The following is an 18,761-nucleotide window of genomic DNA, read 5'->3' as shown; positions in this document are numbered from 1 at the left end:
TGAATTTCTATAAATTTCTTAGAAAAGCTCTGACGCATGCTGTATGCTTCCTCTTTTTGAGTTTGCCTTCCTTTTTTTTCTGGAAGATTAATGGGACCCCTGAACACATTTCCTTCCCCTAGACCCCAGCACCTTTAGATTTAACGTTGCAAGATACACTATGGTGTGGAATGGCAAAAGCTTCAGAGTAGCTAAGGTTGAAGGTGGCATCTGACAACCCGCCAGATTTTAAATGGTACTTCCACACCTCATTCCTGAGAAAGAAATCAAACTTCTTGAAACTGCCTGGACACATCACTTATCAGATGAGGGTTTCTTCTGCCCAGTTTGGCAAAAAGCAGAATAACGAGACTTAATGTCAAGGTATTTCAAGTATGCCCTATACCTTTGCTTTTTCTTTTGAGGCACCATGTCTTTAGATGGTAGGGCGTAAAAAAAAACCTCAAATTTGCTCTTTGTTCTGACAAGGAGAAATTTCTTGGATAGACAGCAAGTGTGTGTGACAGTAATGGGATTGGGGAGAAAATATTGTGAAAGATTTTTCTGGGAATACTGAATGACATTTAATATAGAAGTAACATTTCGGAAAGATTATAAAAACCACTTAAGATGTGTAGAGATGAGCCCCCATGTACAGAATTAAGATAGGAAAGAAAGAATGCTGACATGTGCACGAAGCTCTTCTAGGTTCCTTCACAAGTCATGGAGAAACTATGCCTGCCCCAAGGTAAATCACTTTGACCATGGGCACAAAAAGCACCAACAAGCCCTAGCACTGGTGCTCTACCTCCATGCTCGCCATGTGCCACAAAAGAAACACAGTGTGCAGTTACTCCACGGATACGTGGCTGTCTTCTGTTAGACTGTGCACTCCTGGGGGCAGCCACCATGAAAGCCTTTGGTGCTCATACCATGCACAGCACAGTAAGGGCCCTGGTACACAGTGACGACATTTGGGCACTACAGCAATGCAAAAAATATCACATTTCAATACTGAGTGCATTCACTCATTTGAGTGCAACCTTAGTCACCACACTGGTAAAGGTAAAATATGATTAACATCCCCATTCAGTCTGATTCATGTATCCACACCTGCAAGTACCCATGCATCAGGTGACCCTGTATAGGGTTTGAAAATCAAAATAGCTGGTAAACATTGATTTCAAACAATTCTGTCAAGAAAAATTGCTTTTCTAAGTTAAAAACTTGATGAAATAATTTGTTTTACTTGTGGTTGCTATGAAGAAGACCTTTTTTCATCATTCTCCGTTTTCTTTGTTTCCGCATTTTGCCAGTGGAAAGGAGTGTAAAGGGAAGGCAACAGGAGAATGAGAAAAGGAGTCTTTTCATTTTAAAAGAAGAGTGTGTCAATGAAGAATAAGAATTTTTATAGACCTTTTTTAAAACAAGAAATTTCCTTTTTTTCTTCTGAAAGGTTTCCTGTATTTTCAACTATTGCTAAGATGTAATTAGCACCCAGACCTAACAGATAATTTACTTTTGGTGGGCATCATCCCTGTGACTCTTTCAAAGCAGGCTCTATATGACAACAATAGGACACGCTGGAGCATGTTCAAGTGATTCTCTCTGATCTTAGAAGAAGCCCTGAGTATTCAAATGAGAGCAATATGTGCGACCAAAGAAGATATATTTGAAAAAGCCATGTGCAAATTTGAATTATATGGCTCTCATTCATTTTAAGAAAATTCCTGCTATTGAACACACACATATTGGTTCAATATGTGTGGGTCAGAGTCAGCAGATGGTCAGTTGAGTATGGTGGAAACCAGGGGGGTAGCTTTCACTTCCATGCTATATTTTTATGTTGGCTTGTAAAACTCTGCAGTACAATTTGATGAAGATGTAACAAGACAATCCAGTGCAACACTTAAAATGTCAAACCCCACCATCCTGCAGTCAGTGTGTCCACCCATAACCTGCTGTGCTCTGGTCTGAATTTAGAGTGAGGGAAGGAAACAGAACTGAACTATCTGTGGCATTCGTTTCTTGGCAGATACGATAGCTCGTCAGCGCTCCAAAGTATTTTTATAGTTCCATACATCTTCAAAGTGCTGCTTTCTCCTCTTTTTTTTTTTTTTCTTTTTTGACAATGATATGTTGGGCCCCAAACCATAGTTCTTTACTCTTTGCACTAATCCCAGCAAAGCATTGGAGAAGGCCTGCTGCAGAGGGCCTACAATAGCCTGCACTGCAACTGGAGAAAAGCTGCGGCAGCACCCTAGGCCATTGCAACTGGTTTGCATTGGAGTCAGCCTCGAGGCTTTGGCGAGGCCCGGTGTGGGGGGACTAACTTTTAGGTACTTACTTGACAGCCTGCTTGAAAGCTCTGCGGTGAGGGATGTCATGCCGCTAGCCCTGCCGGGTGATATTGGCGTGGCGGGGTGCACGGAGGGGGTGGCAATGGAGCCCAGGTACTGGTAGGACTGGTCGTAGGACCATGGTGGAGATGGCTGTACTTGCCTTGTGTCTGCAATGAAAAAGAGACCTATAGGCTGTTTTGAATGATAAAACTTTGCAATCAAATATGTGAACCAAACCACATGGTGGAAATAGAAACTTAAATGCCAAGATAATTACATTTCAGTTCCATAATCCCCTTTGTCAAGAGACCTTCAGATGAATTGCTTTCTAAAATATTATTTGCGCATCTGTGAGTTTTGATCGGTTGATTTTTTTCTTGTGAAGCTTTTTGATATTTCACATTGATGGTGGGCAGGGAAAAGCGGTCAGGGAAAAGCAGATTAAGCTTTCCAAGGTGAAAGACTATTCGTTGCTGAGATGCATTAGTATTTCAGGCTGTGCGTTTGCAGCCCTTTTAGCCAAAAAGGCATGTCTTGCATGGCACCAAGGAGACAAAAATACTGAACTATGAGTGTTTCTGTGCAAACATGTACGTAGAGAGAGAAAAACAAGATGAAAATGTGTGTGTGTGTGTGTGTGAGAGACAGGGATGGAGAGTGAAACTAGTGTCCTCCAGAAGGCAGACTCCTAAGTGGATGAATAGGACTGGGGCATTTGACTTCCTCAACCTTTTGAAAATCCCAGGTTTAATGAAATGAACAGGTATTTTGTACATCTCATTTGTATATGCTAAAATACAGAAATACGATTCAGAGTGATGGGTACATCTACTAGCAGCAGCTGAACTTCAGAAATAGAAAGCCTTACACAAACTCTATGGCACTGCTAAGCTGAAAATGCAGACACCCTACGAGTACAGTAGAAACTGCTGCTTCTTGGAAGCAAAATCTCAAAATGCACAGATGTGTAAAACATTTATGGAAAAACACTAACCTATTATTTTCTAGCCACACGACTAGTTTGGCTGACGTTTGAAATCAGAGATGCACAGCAGGGAGTTTGTCCAAACCAGTTGCATCAATGCAGAAACAACTCTTTTCTGCTTATTTCATCTTTGCATAGGAAGCTGGCATTTTTCAGTGTCTAGAAATGTCTAAGTTTTGTAGAAATCAAAGTGAGAAAGATTCCTCCCCCCATTACCTACCCAGAAATTTTCTTACTATTTTTAGTAAAATCATTTCTATTTTCTTCAGCTCTAAGAGCATTCTCCTTCAGCTTCATCTAGCTAACTGTTTTTTTGAAAAAAGCAAATGTTGGATGAACTGCATTCAGATAAAACTGATATCAGAATGGAAGGGAAATTTCCCAAGTCTGAGATGAAGGACTTTGATCTTCCATCAGAAAGCCCATCTGGAAATTGTTATTTTGTTGTGCTTTATGGAGATGAGTTTTACATTTTGTTTGTTTCATCTGTTTAGAAGGGAAGATTTATACAAAACTCCAAGCTTTTGAAAAATAACTAGTGAAGTCACTTGCAGAATAAACTGAAGTTTTGTAAAGATTTTTCTGCCGAGTAACATATTCAAATTCAGATATTATCAATATTTAATTTTTTTTCAGGCAGACTTCCTTAAAAATAAATTCAGTTGACTCATGCTGTTTTAAAAACAACATCCAATTGGATTAAATGGACTTCAGTAGAAACAAACAAAAAGACATGGGCACAAAGCCTGTCTTATTCTGAATTACAACATCATCTCATTGTTAATGTATGGTCAGTGTTTATTAAAGACGACAGGGAGACAGATGAGGGAATGCAGTCTCCAGGGGTAGCATTAGGATAAATACCACAAAGCATCGGCAGAGCAAGCGTTGTAATGGTACGACACTGTGTGTTTCAGTTCTACAATGGCGTTAATTAAATCATTACTCCCTTATTTCAGCACGCAGTCCCATTGATTTCAGTCCAGCAATGCGGCCGAGTACTAGAATCGTGATACATGCGCTGGAGGGATCCCAGCCCAGGGATGGAAACTCCCTCGGCTAGTCCTCCTGCCTGGGGAGCCCTGGATGTGCTCTGCCAAGGCTGAGGCCACAGGGGACAGAGCCTCCCCTCTGTCACCTCTCTCTCAAGGGCTCTGTTCGACACCGTCACCGCGGAAGCCACTGAACCCCTCTGGCGGGAAATGTTTTGTCACCTGCTTTCAGGTGCTCTGTCCTTAGGTCGTAGCACTGCAGAGAACAGGGGAAAGGTCTGCCTTCAGAGCCATCTGGATACGTGTGAAGGGGGTGCTGCAACCCATCCTGGTTTTTCAGGCTGAAAGGAGAGAACGTACTCTCTGTCTTCTCCTGTTACAAACTGTCCTTATGTGGTGGGGCAGCTCGCTCTGCCACTTTTCTCCTGTTTCTTATGCTGCTGGCTCTTCAGGACAAGAGACATGGTTTTGTCCTGTACCTTGCCCATCACACATGGGATCCTGGTCCATAGAACAGCCCCAAGTGCAATAAACACATGAACAACAGTAAGAAGATGCAGAAGAAGCCGCAGCAGCCGCCGCAGCGGCAGAAGAGGAGGCAGGACCTTGTCACAGATTTACTGAACACTGACAAGACTAAATTGAAATGCAGCTTCTTTCTTTTAGTGCTACTAGAATTAGCTTTGTGCTGTGTCCCGACTAGATAGCGGATAATGGACCGAGTATGTGTCTAGTAGCATCCAGAAAGAGACTACCAAGGTATCTGACCTGCCTCATCCATTTGCTGCTATTACAGACCTCTGGGGTACTTGAAACAGTGACAGGCAGCCCGGGAGACCCCCGTTATTAATCTCCTCTTCCCATTAAGCCTTTCTTAAGTGAAAGTTCAAACTACCAATCAATTTTCTGTCTTGGTACCTGTATTCCCAGTCCCTGTATTTGCTCTTAAAGACTGGCTTTTTGACATCAGACTGGTTAACAAGTTGCAATCTATTCAAGTGATGTTAATATAGCGCATTATATTATATACACATATTAAAGCAGGTTGTGCTGACTAACCCCAGGCATCACCTTCACAGTTTTTTTAATAACAAGTGGAGAAAAGTAGCACTGTAATAGCATTTTTATGGCACCATTTCAGTATCAAGAGGCAGACTCAGCTCCCAGTAAAGGCAAGGTTTGCATTTCCAGCAGCTTCAGTAGGATCTGGATCAGGGCCCTCAAGTAGCATTTTATTTTTGTGATATCTGCTTTTCTTCAGCTTTTGGGTTACCCGAAATTAAACTGGAATGGGTTCAAATTTGCCACAGGATTAGGCTACAGAAAAAGGTAACAAACTCTTTCTGAATCCATCTCTTTTCCGCTTTCCAAATAAAGAGGTGCACACCTCAGAAGTTAGTAGCTTGGCGTGGGGAACTGAACGTGTGGCTTTGTGTGGCTGAAGTCAACGTGGTGAAAATACGCTGCAAATAAATGGGAGTTGCTTCCCAACTCAGAATATCTGTGAAGAGATTTGCAGGGAGAGCTACTTCAGCAAAGGGAAATAACAGGGCTTTGGGCCCACACAGTTTTAAAGCCAAACAGGATTCCAAAATCATTTAAAAGCAGATCAAAATAGCACAAAACCCAAGGAAGTTGCTCCAGTTGGTGATATGTGCTCAATCCTCCCGGTATTTCTCCCATTAGCAAGTACTTTCCATTTCTGCTTTTTATGGTGTGAGAAAATGTATTTAAAACACGAAAACAGTTATTAATTGCAATAAAACACTCCAGGGCGAGAATTATGGTGCAATAATTCACACCTTGCTGTGCAGTCACGAGCTCTCGGCCTCTAGCCTCATGCCTAACAAGCTATTAAGCAGAAAGTATTGAACCGTCTTTCATGCCTCGTCATGTTTTATTGCCACGAAAAGGGTTGCGTTCGGCGTGTTTTAAAAAGTTGTAATTAAGCTGTACAAATGTTGCATAATGTTTAATAGTTTAATGAAACAAGCTTTGGTTAGAGACTCGGCGGAAAAAAAAAAAAATAAAAAAGAAAAAAAAAAAGCAGCCGGCCTCCCCCTTTGATGATGGTCCCTCTGCTCCTAGCATTTAGCATTTTTCCAGCCGCTCTCGCCCGGGGAAAATCAGGCAGCAGGCGGTGGGGTCGCTGCGGGAGGGCGGCGGGCAGCGCTGTGTCGGTAGGTGGCGGTGGAGCCCTTGCGGCGGCGGCCCCGCGGCGCCCGGGTTGCGGCGGGCGGCGGCGGGGCTGCGGAGCGGGGCTGCGGAGCGGGGCTGCGGAGCGGGGCGGCCGGCCGGCCTGCCTTCCGGAGCCGCCGTCAAATAAGCAGCTTGAGCATGGATTTCTCCCGCAGCCGCCACAGCCCTTCGTACGACCTTTGCTACACCTATTAGTCATCCCCACCCCGGGACGCCGCCAGTGCTGCCTGGCTGCAGCCCTGCTCCCCGCGGTCTCTCCGAGCATCTCTCCGGGCCCAGTGGGTGTCCAAGAGCACGGGTGCACGGGAGAGGTGTATACGACCTGACCCAAAGGTATCCTTGCTCAGCAACACCGTCATGGCTAAGGAGGGCAAACAAACGCCTGCCAGGCAATGGAGTTGTCCTAGTGTGACACAGGGTGTATTTTGGCTTCCGAAGTTGTTATTGGCAGTCAAGTACAAAAAAGAAGAACTCCCTTCGTGCTCAGAGCACAGGACGAACGGGTCAAGACCTCAGTCAAAACCACAGTGTATCACCTCCTGAGCTCGCACAGAACATCCTTTTGTCTGTAAAACTGATCCTGAGCATCCAGGACACAGAAATCACTGGGACATAATAAACGTGAAGTCCTGGGATGCTATTTCTACATGATTCTTTTTCAGAGGGGGCACACGCTTTAAAATGTAAAACACCACCCCTCTCTCCCTCCAAAAGAAAACACTGTCATGCTGTCAGGCACTCAAAAGGTATAAATCAGCAAGTTTCAGTAGGGCTGCGGTGATTCGTAGTACCAGCTCAGGATGTTGCTCAAGACGATAGCAAAAATGTCTATCACCTCATCATTTCTATACAACAAATATAACAATCCATACGAGGCTGCCTAAATGAAAGCCACCACAAGATTTTATATTCTGATCAGAAAATAATTCTTTTTAGCCATATTAAAAGCTTTAAGCTTCGAATTCACATCAGATAGCAGGTCCCACTGTACCTATGAGCCAGACGGAAAAACGCTTACGTGGATGCGCGTGGCTTGCGCTGGGCTGGATCCCGCGCACCTCTGAGTCTGCTTTATGCCCTTGGAGCAGAGCGAGAGAGACGGTTCTCCGTGTGTCATTGCAGGTCAGACATCGCTGCCTGCTCCTAGCCAAGAGGCGCTGCGCCGCCAAATCTCGCTATGATACAGCACGTTCCTGGAAGCTTCAGAAAGGAGCAGCAGGATGTGAGTCAGTAGGCCGCGGCGCGAGGCGGGATGGCGCTGGAGCCGGCCGCGGCCCGGGAGGGAGCAGGTATGCCTTTGACTCAGCCCAGCTGCCCGCCTTTCCACCTTCCCCTTCCTGCCAGGCTGCACTTGCACAGGGACTGCCTGCATGTCCTCTCTCCTCACTTGCCCCTCTGCCTCAGAAATGACACCTGCCTGCTTGGAAATATAATTACCTGGACAAACGAGTGATTTTGCCAAGCCAGGGTCAGGCGAGATACAAGAGTCAGCCCCAAGTACCGAGCAGCTAATTAGCCACTACCTATGTCGGTGAAAATCCCCCCATCCTCGGCATAGTGAGATGAGGATGAATTGCGAAATAGCCCCTGCTTGTTGCCAGACTTTTTTTCTCAAGTTGCAAAAATTTCTGTCGGCCACACGCAACAAACCCTGAAAGTCACATAGCATCAAGCTTTGCAATTCCTCCACCATCCTGGCAAGCACTTTAAAGGCAGCAACTGGCAGAAGACGTGGGGTGAATGAAAGCTGGGATTAGTTTACTGGTGTCAAACTCTGAGGCAGACAAGGAGAGAGTCAGATCCTTAACTACTTTGAAAGGTTTTTCTGAGTCTGGGATTTGTCCACCCCTCCACCCCCCACCCCACCCTCCGTCTGATTTGCTAATCTTTCCAAAGGGAAACAGTTTTTATAGTGTGACTTTCCCTTCCTTTGAGTGTAAGGCAGGAATGGTCTTGATGAGACTTGTTCATTCAGAGAGGTGTCTTGCTTAATAGAGGAAACGGACTATGAGCGCAGAAGTACTCCCCGTAGTTTTGTGCTCAGGAGAAAGATGCCGCCTGCCTAAAAACTTCAATTCAGTCTTTTCTCCTTCCCCCCTTTGCCAACATCTCTTACATGCCTGCCTCTGCCTCTTCTCCCCGCTTGCTTTCTGTCATTCCCCCCTAGCTCCAGAAGCTTCAGTCGAAGGTGTGAGAAGCACAAGGGACGGTGGTACGGTCCTGTGTGAGTCTGACCTAGTCTCTCTGAAGCAAGGCATCCGAAATGACTCAATCTCCCTCCCTCACTCGGGACCCAGCAAATCCTCAGCCTAATGCAGCACCGTGAAAAGGTGTGTCATCTCCCGGCAGCTGAAAGAATTAGTCAGTAGCTTAAATAAGGGGGACTTTCCAAAGGACAAGTTCATCACTGGCAGCGGCAGCAGCAGTGGCAGCAGCCGCACAAGGCTGGTATTCTCATACCTCTCGGCACTGGAACATGAGGAGCTGGAAAATTACAGAGCAAACTGTAAAATTCCACCAGCAGCTACTTCACCCTGCAGGGTGGTTTCCCTGCGTGTGCCAGGCTGTGAAAACCACTGTCACACCACAGGGCCACCTCCCAGCGCAACAGCTGGGAGACCTGCAGGTTTCACAGAGGTGGGTGCGAGCTCTGATTTGCCCCCAGGGCAAGTTTTTCAAAGCCTTCTGATTTCCACTGGAAATTTATAGGAGATGAGCATTCACTCCTCTCTGTGGCCTTGAAAAGCCCCTTTTAGATTGCTAACAGGTGACAGGACTTATTCTGGTTGAGAACGACAGTGACAGATATGTCGCCTGTCTGGAAATTTTTAAGTTGGGGGGGTGGGGTGGAAGAGCCACCCAAATCCCCAGCTATTCTCTGGAAGAGAGATCTTTGGCAGCAACCTCCTGCCTCAATGTTTGCTTTCATTTTATTTCAATATTACTGTGGTTTTGTGGAGTATTGCAAAGGCTAGAGAAGTTCTAGAGGCATTTGAGCCTCTAAAAACCCTCCTGTGGGATAGGAGAATGAGGGAGTTTCTCCACACTGAGGCATCACACCTTGGAGAATAAAGAAGAGAAATATCAGCCTCTAGCAGAAACCTTTCAAACAACAGTTGCTGAGGCTGCTTGTTCTAGCTGTGGTGCCTGGCGTTGATGCAGAATTTCCCAAAGCATGCTAGGTGCTGCATGGACATACAGGAGGGTACCAGCCACTGAGAAGGATCGAGTGTATAGTAAAGACGACCATGGAAAACCACAGACAAAGAGTGGTGGGATTAGGTGCTGGGGTGCAGAGCACCACTTCTGTTTGTTCAGTACTTTGCATTCTGTTTCTGTGCATCATCTACTCCCAACTCATCCTCTGTGTTAGCTCATTTCTTTTCAATGCTGCAGTAGAAAGGGTCTTGAGGAAAAAAATGATGCAAATCTGTCAGCGCCTTTGAGGATATCGGTCCTCCAGTGCTGAATGTAGTGAGAGACTGGAAGTCTTATATGAAGATTATTTGCTAGCTTTTCTTTAGAAATAGATAGCAGGGAAGGGAGAAAAACAAACGAGTGCATCCTAATGGTTTGTTTGAATCTCCTTTACTCTCTTCATGTCCATGTCAAGAAAGTCAGCGCTTCAATAATAGTAAGATACCTGGAGATGATACCAAAGGCAGCAGGCGAAAGCACCTGTTCTAGCCATGTGTATTCTGGGGGTAGAAGGGGGAGAAGTGTGTATTCCTTCCTTCAAGTTTAAAGCTGCCTGAATGAGCTGCCTAGACTAGCAGAACCGTATATGCACAATGCGCCTAAAGAAAAAAGTAGCATTTTAGTAATGGCAGCTGGCTGTGGGGTGGGGGTCGCCTCAAAAACCTCTCGGGTCTCATTGCTAACTTGGTGCCAGAATCAGGAAGTGCAGACAACTCCAAATAGCAAACTGTGAAAACTCTGATTTCACAATCACCGTATGTGCTGCCCTAGCAGGTTAGTACATAAGCTGCTCAAACGAAATATAAACCATCTCTCCTCCTGAGTAAGCATACTCCTTCTGGGCTGGCGTCACTGCTGCTTTGAAGAACATGATGGCATTATGGGCAAACTGCAAAGTCTCTGGGTGCCAGTGACATACAGAAGTTGGAAAGCTGAGTTTTGCAAATTAAGGATGTATTGTTCTTTGTCTTCGAAGGTATGAGTCACCCTGGAGAGCTGCAGTTATTTGTTCAAGAGGGAGACTCCATTCCCTGACCCGTCCTCCTCTTCCCTCCCTCCCCGCATCAACAAGGAATGAAGTAAAAGAATTCAACCTTGACCTTCCACTCTTTTGGCTCCCCTGGAGGAGACATGCCGCCAGACTCGATGCCGCTGCAGTGTTCTCCCCTATCTCTAAGTGTACTGCTAAAGCACAAACTGAAACAGTGGGGAAGTCGGGGACAGATACCGCGCGGACGTCGGCGGTGAGCAGACTTCACCCTTCGTCCCGTTGTGCCCAGCCTGGGAGGTGGCACGATGCAGAGAGCCGCATGGCACAGGCGGAAGGACGCCACTACAGGCATGTACACGTGTGTACATTCACATGCATACATATACATGCATATACGCTTGTCTACGTGCTGCGTGGCACTGTGGTTTCTTCTAGCTCCAGAGGCGCTAGGGAGAGAGCAGGTTGTGCTGCTGCTGCTGCTGGGAGGGTGTATGATCTGTGGTGACCTGCACAGGGACTAGGGGGTGGGACCTATTGAGGGAGTTACTGCTCCCTTATCCAGCTCAGTGAATCCACACCTAGAAATCACATCTCTCTGAGTCTGGAGGGGAATCGCATGGGGATTACGGCAGCAGGTCAGAGACAAACCCTGCCGGACAACAGAGCAGTTCCTGTCCCACCTGTCCCCCCTCCAGCTTCTCCCCTCAGCTGCTTTAGGTCTCAACTACTGCTCTCCTCTTCGCCTTTCCCTGAACCACACTAGTACGTGATCACCGCCCAGCTAATTAATTCCTTGATCCTCACACTGCCCCCTCAGGAAGGGCATTATCGCAATCCTCGTTTTAGCAGATGGAGAACTGATGCACGCAGAAAGCAAGGCTCCAGTTCAGCAGAGCACTCACGGCACAGAGCTCAATGCTTGGCTGAGTCAGAGCACATGCGAATTACCTGATGTCACCCCGGCAGGGAAAGTTCACCTGTAAAAACAGCTTGGGAGAGATGTATCCACTTTGTCCTAGTTAGCTCACATCTTGAAAGCAGTCTACCTGAACTGTAGGGCTGAGGTGGGGTGCAATGCTCACTGAGGAGCAGGTCAAATAGCCCATCTCACTACTTTGCTGCTGGTGAGAGCAGCTGCTTTCAGCCTGCCTTGAGCAGGTATATCATGCCCTGGAAAAGCAGATGCAGAACTAGGGTGCTAATTGTGTACAAAGTGTAATTCTGTCTCCTGGTGTCCTGGGATTCATCCCACCTGAGAGATCTACAATGTAGGTCTCTACCTCTGAGCTACTTGTCTAGACTCTAGACTTTATTGCCAACAGGGTAAAGCACACACTTGTGGGGTGCAAGTAATTTCATCCTAAGGGCGACATCTAAGCCAAGCCAGGCGGGTGAATCACACCCAACGAACAGCTGTTTCTCTCCCCGATCGCAAAGATACCAGATGACTGTGTCAGATGGAGACACACAAAACACGGATGTCTAAAGTTAGGTGAAATGAATCCCAGCCTGGTTACACCTCCACAGTTTCTCTTTCATGGGGTGGAGCAAGACCAAAGGAAGTGGAGAGATATCTTCTGGGCCAGGACCTGGAAGTCACATTGAGTCACTATTTGCAGACATAGGATTACCTGCACCTTCCTCTCTAGGGCAATACCCTCCATGCCTGTGGGCTGGACCTGACCCTGCTGGTCCTGGGAGGGGGTTGCTGATACCCTGGTGCCCAGCCCCAGAGCTGTTGCCTGAGTGGGACTCCGCTTTCGAGTGTTCAAAAAGGCAGTCATGAGCTCATGTCACGGTTAAACATTTCCTAGCTTTGCGTCTACATTTCAAGACAATTAAATATGAGGCTGAAAGTTCCTTGGATGGATTATTCCCACTGGAAAACCAATGCCATGAAAAAAAGGAGCAGAGTTGAATGAGGAAGTCTCTGCAGTCTACTGGGAGGCTCGCTGATAAAGGAATGACTACCGCATGGCCTCAGGTATCTTACAGGTTGCTCCTGATGATGTGAACTAATTACTCCATATTAAAGTTCTCTAGCCTACACATAAACAAAAAGTCCTCATCAATGTCTTCTTTTACACTTTCAGTGCTCCCTCTTCTTTTTTAACATGAAAGTAGTGGAAGAAAAAAACTTACTCTCTGGAGCTTACAGTCATTTTATCCACCACAAAACACTGACCTTGATGTGGACTAATTAGGATTGCAATAGATTATTAATAAAAGTCGGTAAGGTGGAGTTTTGTCAGTATAAAAGAGGCCTTTGAAGATAACAGCCATTTACACTTTCATGATCTCATCCCAAGTGCTCAGAAGAAAGCCTATAAACTAATAAAGTAGAATTCATCCAGGGGCACTCTGCACACACAGTGGAGTATCACCCTCCAAACTCTTATTCAGGATGGCAAATGAAATCTGCTTGGATTCTTTTAAATTCCAACACAAATCAGGATTAAAACAACTTTTGGTAATAAGCAGATCTCTGATGATCTAAAGACACACTGGTTCATTTTATTGACTTAGAGAAAGTAAGTGACATATCAAATGCAGCCTTCATACTTTTACAACTGAGGTCACCTTGAGAAAAATGATACTGAGCCCAGTGGTATGAAACCTCTCTCCAGAGTGCAGCTTTGATTTACAAGGTGAAGTAAGGTCTTCTTCATGTGAACGTATATTTGTAAAGTCAGTTTGACTTAGAACGATGCATGGATTTTTTTAAAAAGGAGGTAACTAAGAAGCTGTTGCTCATTATAGTACTAAACCAAAACGGACTTGTTGAAAACTCTATTAAATGATCTGCTCCTCTAAACTGTCAAGCTGGTTTTGAGGAGATCTGCAAAGCCAAAATGGAAAATGAGTCAAGCCCAGAAGTATGTGCTGAAAGCCCCAACTCACTGGGTTGTCAGGGGCATTCAGTCCAGAAATACATTTAAAATACCGTTTAAGAAATGCTTTGCTTCCTTTACAAAATCCCTTGGCACTTGCTGTGTAGCTGAGGAATGCAGCATCCTGCCGTGCTGCGGCCATCACTGATTCCGCCCAACCTATGGCACGGACGGGTGGCAGCAGGACATCTCCCCTGCCTCCACCCTGAATCAGAGAGGCCGGAGGAGTACAGCCAGAGAAAGAAGGATTAAAAGGAAGGTAAAGACTCATCTTGCTCAAGCCTTCTCCACAGTTGTGGGAGCAGGAGCGCTCAAGACATGCACTACGTCCAGCTCAGCTTGTGTGTTCGCTCTGCGGGCCATATTTAAGTGTTACACTGATTGATTTCAGAGCAGGCTAGATCTAAATCTGAAGGGCAAAAGATACAGGCAGCACAAGCTTTGAAGTTAAAAGTGCATCTCTCTTTAGTGCTACTGAAGATACCAAGCAGAAGCTCAGCAAATCAACACACACAGAAGCTGCTGCAGGGCTGAAGCCCCTCGGTAGTTCTTCCACAGCAAGGTGCCAAAAATCAGACCCCTGAATAAGTAGGCGTGGGCCTTTGAACACGCAGGGCTCAGCCAGCACCGCCCTGGACACACACTCTCCATCAGGGTGGTCAGGGAGGGGTCTGCCCTGAATGGGGAGGATACGCCTGTGCCACCCATCAGGGCGGCGATGCCTGGAAGAGACCTGGGGGGAGCCTGCCGATGCCCCGAATCCCATACACCTCCCTGCCCCTTCTCCTGGAGCTCTTCCTGCAGAGGACCTGGGACAACCAGGCTGCTCGGAAACATGCAGATTTTGTGTACCTACGGCCCAACCATAATTTCTGGTTTGTGTGCAGGTGGGTGCTACCAGAATGGGTGGAGTAAGGAATAACAGCGTTGAAGGAAAATTGTAATCCAGTATAGAAAAGAAGTGTCAACACATGTCCAATGTTGCAAAATGTCCCAGTGTGGAAGAAATAAAGTCATTCCCAGTATTAACCAACAAACAGCTGTTGTGTTGCCAGGCTGAGGAAGATTTCTTTTTGGAATAGGAAATGTGTGATGTTTTATACAAATAACAGTTTTGTTTCACTTTCTGTATTAAACATCTTAAAAATTAACCTTTAATATACTAAACACTTCTGAACAGCTTGAAAAGTCTAGCTTGCTATAACCTCTTTTCAAATTACGCCCTGTAACTAGCCTGTCTGCTCGGAAGGATCGTGTAAAATTATTGTTTTCTCTTAGCAGTTATGAACCAATGAAACACTGACACATGAAAAACTTTTTAGAAAGTTAGCTAAACACAGCTAAACTCTTGCTGAATGTGCTGAACTGAGCAGTTTTAGACAACTGTGGCATGGAGGGTAAGATCACAAGTCATCATCATAAGCCAAAAGAACTTTTTCCCATTTAAGAAATGATCTCAAAGCTAAACATAATTGTGATATGTAAGCAAATATTAAATAATTATTTAAGTAAGAGTAAGACCAAAGGCATTTACATTTAATGTAAAAATCCAGTGCAATGGCAAGAAACAAGGTTATTGTAGGTTATAGACTGTTGGCATGATCAGGGACAAAAAACTACAGAAATTGCCCTAATTGAAATATTTTTTATGTCTACATTTTCACTGTTTTAAAAATTGGCAACATTTTGAAACAATTCATTTAAATTCAACCAGAAATTATATATTTGCTGTTGTTGTTTTGCAGTTGTTGATATTTTGGGACTGCCAGAGAAACAAAACAAAAAAACCCCTTCATTTATTTGTGCAGCTCTTTAATCTGTTTAAATTAATATGCTGTATTACTCATTTTTTCCCCAACGTGATCCTAAAATGATCGCTCAGCTGCACTCGCATTAGTCTCTCCTGCCAGTGAATTAAATATGAAATGGTTTATTCCCTTGTCCTCCAGCAGCTCTTCCCCCATCCTCACATGCTCATTTAGCCAGTCTGAACTTACAGATAAGCTGATGATGAGACACTAGAAGGCAAAACCAGACAATTACCTACGCAAATGTTTGAAGGATTTGGGCCCTGCGGCAAAAATGCTGTTTACCGAAGACTGAAAGCACCATTTCTACTTAGTACAAGCCAGTGTGTCTGAACTCAGCAGTTCTGGATAGTGGCCACCAGTGGACTCAGAGCAAGGTTTATAGGTGCAAGATAACATCATGCTCCCGTCTGCATTTCATCACCGCAGGGCCTTTTTCTGTATTCTTAAACAAAGGCATGCAAGTACCAACAGAAGTATACTTTACCATCTGTCTTTATATTCACTCATTACATAGTTAATCATTTATTTTTATGCTGAAGACCACCCTGGCAAGGCGCAAGGGCAGATCCTCAGCTGGCCCAGTTAGTAGAGCAAGGCCAACTTACATTGGCTGAAGAGCTGTATTTTGGTCTAATTCTGCGCCTTTCAAAACTCACTGGGTACAAGCGGGATTTACAGTGCCTCACGCTCTCCTGTCTTCCTTCCTACTTTCCTCCTTGAAAGATGTTTTGGGGCAAAGAACAGAGACTGCAGTAAGAGTCAAGATGAGGAGGAACGAGAACACAAGGCTGTGTTGCATTTCATGCTGCTCCTCCCACCCAGGCCTCCATCTACCCACTCCCATCTGCACAGTCCCGGTAATGCAACCAGTGATGGTGTTGGCAAAAATGGAGGAGATCAGGCTAGAAAGCTTAGAAAAAGGACGTGGGAAAGCCGCTGAACTGCACAACCAGTCATTCAGCTGGACGGATGGACCCAGTCACTGACAGCACCTCAGCAGTTCTGCTGACTTGGGAGGCTCCGTTAACCTTTGCTGATACATGGCAAACAGGTACGTGGGGAGAGTCTGGAAGGCCACTCTGCATTTTCAGGCTGTTTCAGCAGTAGGGAGTGAACTCCCACTCCAAGGAAATGCTCAGCCAAATGCCTCCTGTCTGAGTTGGTGAAAAATTGCCATTAACATAGTAAATGGAAAAAGACCGGCATGGGTCAGGTCTGCAGCCCCTGCCTCCCTCTGCTGTCCACTCTCAGCGGGAAGAAGGGTGCAGCAGAAAGGGCAGGAAAAGGCTCTAATTTAGGACCAGAAGTACCATGTGACCAGAACGGAGCTAGAAAAAAAATCTGACTTCATTTTGACACAACACTGAAAGAAATAGCCAACATTACAGTTTCCAGAGGATGCACATCTAAGACATCTGTGCAACAGAACTGGAGGAGGAAGAGTGGATGAAGGGAGACCACAAGGGCAATGATGGATGTCCAAGACAAAGATCGGACTCCTGCCTTCAACTCAGGAGTGAATGGTGTCCGGCGCCAGGCTGCTCCTCCATCCAGGCTGAGCTGCTTCAGTGCCAGGGAGCAGAGGATCTCAGCCACGCTGGCATCCAAGCCCAGCACCTTTCACAACCTCTGAAATCTCAAGAAATGGCCCCAAAATGCTAGGTAAATGGCACAGGTGCTAGGCACACTGATAAGAAGCTATTAATAGTGCTAACCCAGCTGGAGGTAAACTTTCCAGTAAGGGTACGACAAACTAGGTGCCTATCTCCCATGCTTAATGCACCAGGCATGGTCCTACAAAATAAGTCCCTGGAGACTAAGCCTTAGTCACATTTAACTGCCAGGATTAAGCTATACTTTCCATAAGCACTCCACTGTCTTTGTTTTGTAAATATATTTTCCCATAAAGAAAAGAGGGGCATGCTGCATCAAGGCATGGGGAACGTGTCTTGTGAGGAGACAGCATTTCCTCAGTCCTCCCTTTATTTTTTTTTCCTTCTTCTTCAAATGTGAAAAATAAGTTGTATGACAGCCTTTGGTGGAGATGTGTGCAACAAGGCCTTCATTGTCTCAGACAGGTGTGAGATTGGAATTGATTCAGCGCCAACAACCCCAGTATCAGAGCCAGCTCTGTGAGCTGAAAACATACACCAACCATCCAGTAATACCACTGCAGCCAGCCAGAGACTCAACAATTTAAGGCTTAACACACACAACATAAATCAGATGAGGATGTACCAGCCAACCGTCAGCTTCTTGGGCAGATGCCTGCAGACCGTCTGTGCAGATCAGACCTTGCCTGTTTCAGTTATTGGAAACATTTTTTTTTTCATATAAAGATGAGAGGCTGGGTGGAGCAGCCAGCTCAGACACATTTACATTTGCCCTATCTTGCCCCAACAGCCCTCCTTTTCTTGCTGTTTGGAGGCAGTCCTTCTCGTAAAGTCATTTTATTCCAAGTGCAGGAGGGACGGAATTACATCTTGGGGAAATGTTTAATGTACAAATACAAAAATCACATGGACACACACTCAGTATGCACCACCCTCATGAAACAAAACCGTTCCCTTCCATGGGAGTTTAGGAGGCTCTGAACATGACCAAACAAGCACAAGAATTAGCACAGCTGTTTTTCTTTCTTTCTTTCTTTTTTTTTTTTTTTTTTTTTTCCCATGGATATATTTTCTTCACTTTTCCAGGAAAACCTGTTTTCACACTCTCTCCTTTGCCTTTATTTCTCTCACCGGCTTCATCCTAGTCCCTGCTCTACATCTGGCCATGTTAGTCACCCTGGTGAGGGCAAGAACGGGCAGTGCCGGTGGCCTCCCGCTCTTCCCCCAGGCTCCAGCACAAGCAGGGAGAGATCCTGCATGGCACCCCGCCACCCCAGGCTTGGTCACCCGTGGGTGACCCACAGACGCACTGGTGGCAACTGGCCCTCCGCTGTGCCCGAGGCATCTGGCAAGCCCTGCTCTGCCTGGTTTCTCCCTATGCCCCAGAAGGTCAGTTTTAGCTGCCCTTGATCCCAGCTGCAAGCCCATCTCCCTTCTCCAGCTCCTCTGTCCTCTAGGAGTGCACGGGGCTCTTGCATTTCATAACACAGATGGGCAGCGCTTGCAGTCCCTTGCCGAGCAAAAGGGGGACCGACAGGAGGCTTCCCTGGGCCAGGGCTGGCTCCTGCATGTCCCAGGCTGGTCCCCTGCCACATCTGCTGGCTGGGCAATGGGAGAGGGCTTGCAAGGGTGGAGGCTGGGGAGCGCCATCAGCACAAGAGCCTGGCACAAACACCAGGTATGTGCTTAAAAGCTGAAGGAAGCTGAAAGAGACCTTTCAAAAAAGTATTTGCAGTGGAAGGGTAAAAATGACAATACAC

General features: G+C 45.9%; 1 protein-coding gene across 3 annotated transcripts in view; it reads right to left on the bottom strand.

The window, feature by feature from the left end:
* RUNX1 (RUNX family transcription factor 1) overlaps positions 1-18,761 on the bottom strand; it is a 174,923-nt gene that overhangs the window by 6,435 nt on the left and 149,727 nt on the right. For all 3 annotated transcript variants that reach the window (XM_082304092.1, XM_082304094.1, XM_082304093.1), the window contains one exon: positions 2,327-2,488. In XM_082304092.1, coding sequence (XP_082160218.1) covers positions 2,327-2,488 — 162 coding nt within the window. The remainder of the gene's footprint in view (positions 1-2,326; positions 2,489-18,761) is intronic.

The sequence above is a fragment of the Platalea leucorodia genome, assembly GCF_965183815.1.
Source record: "Platalea leucorodia genome assembly, chromosome: 2".
Taxonomy (NCBI): domain Eukaryota; kingdom Metazoa; phylum Chordata; class Aves; order Pelecaniformes; family Threskiornithidae; genus Platalea; species Platalea leucorodia.
This window is presented reverse-complemented; position numbering and strand designations above follow the sequence as displayed.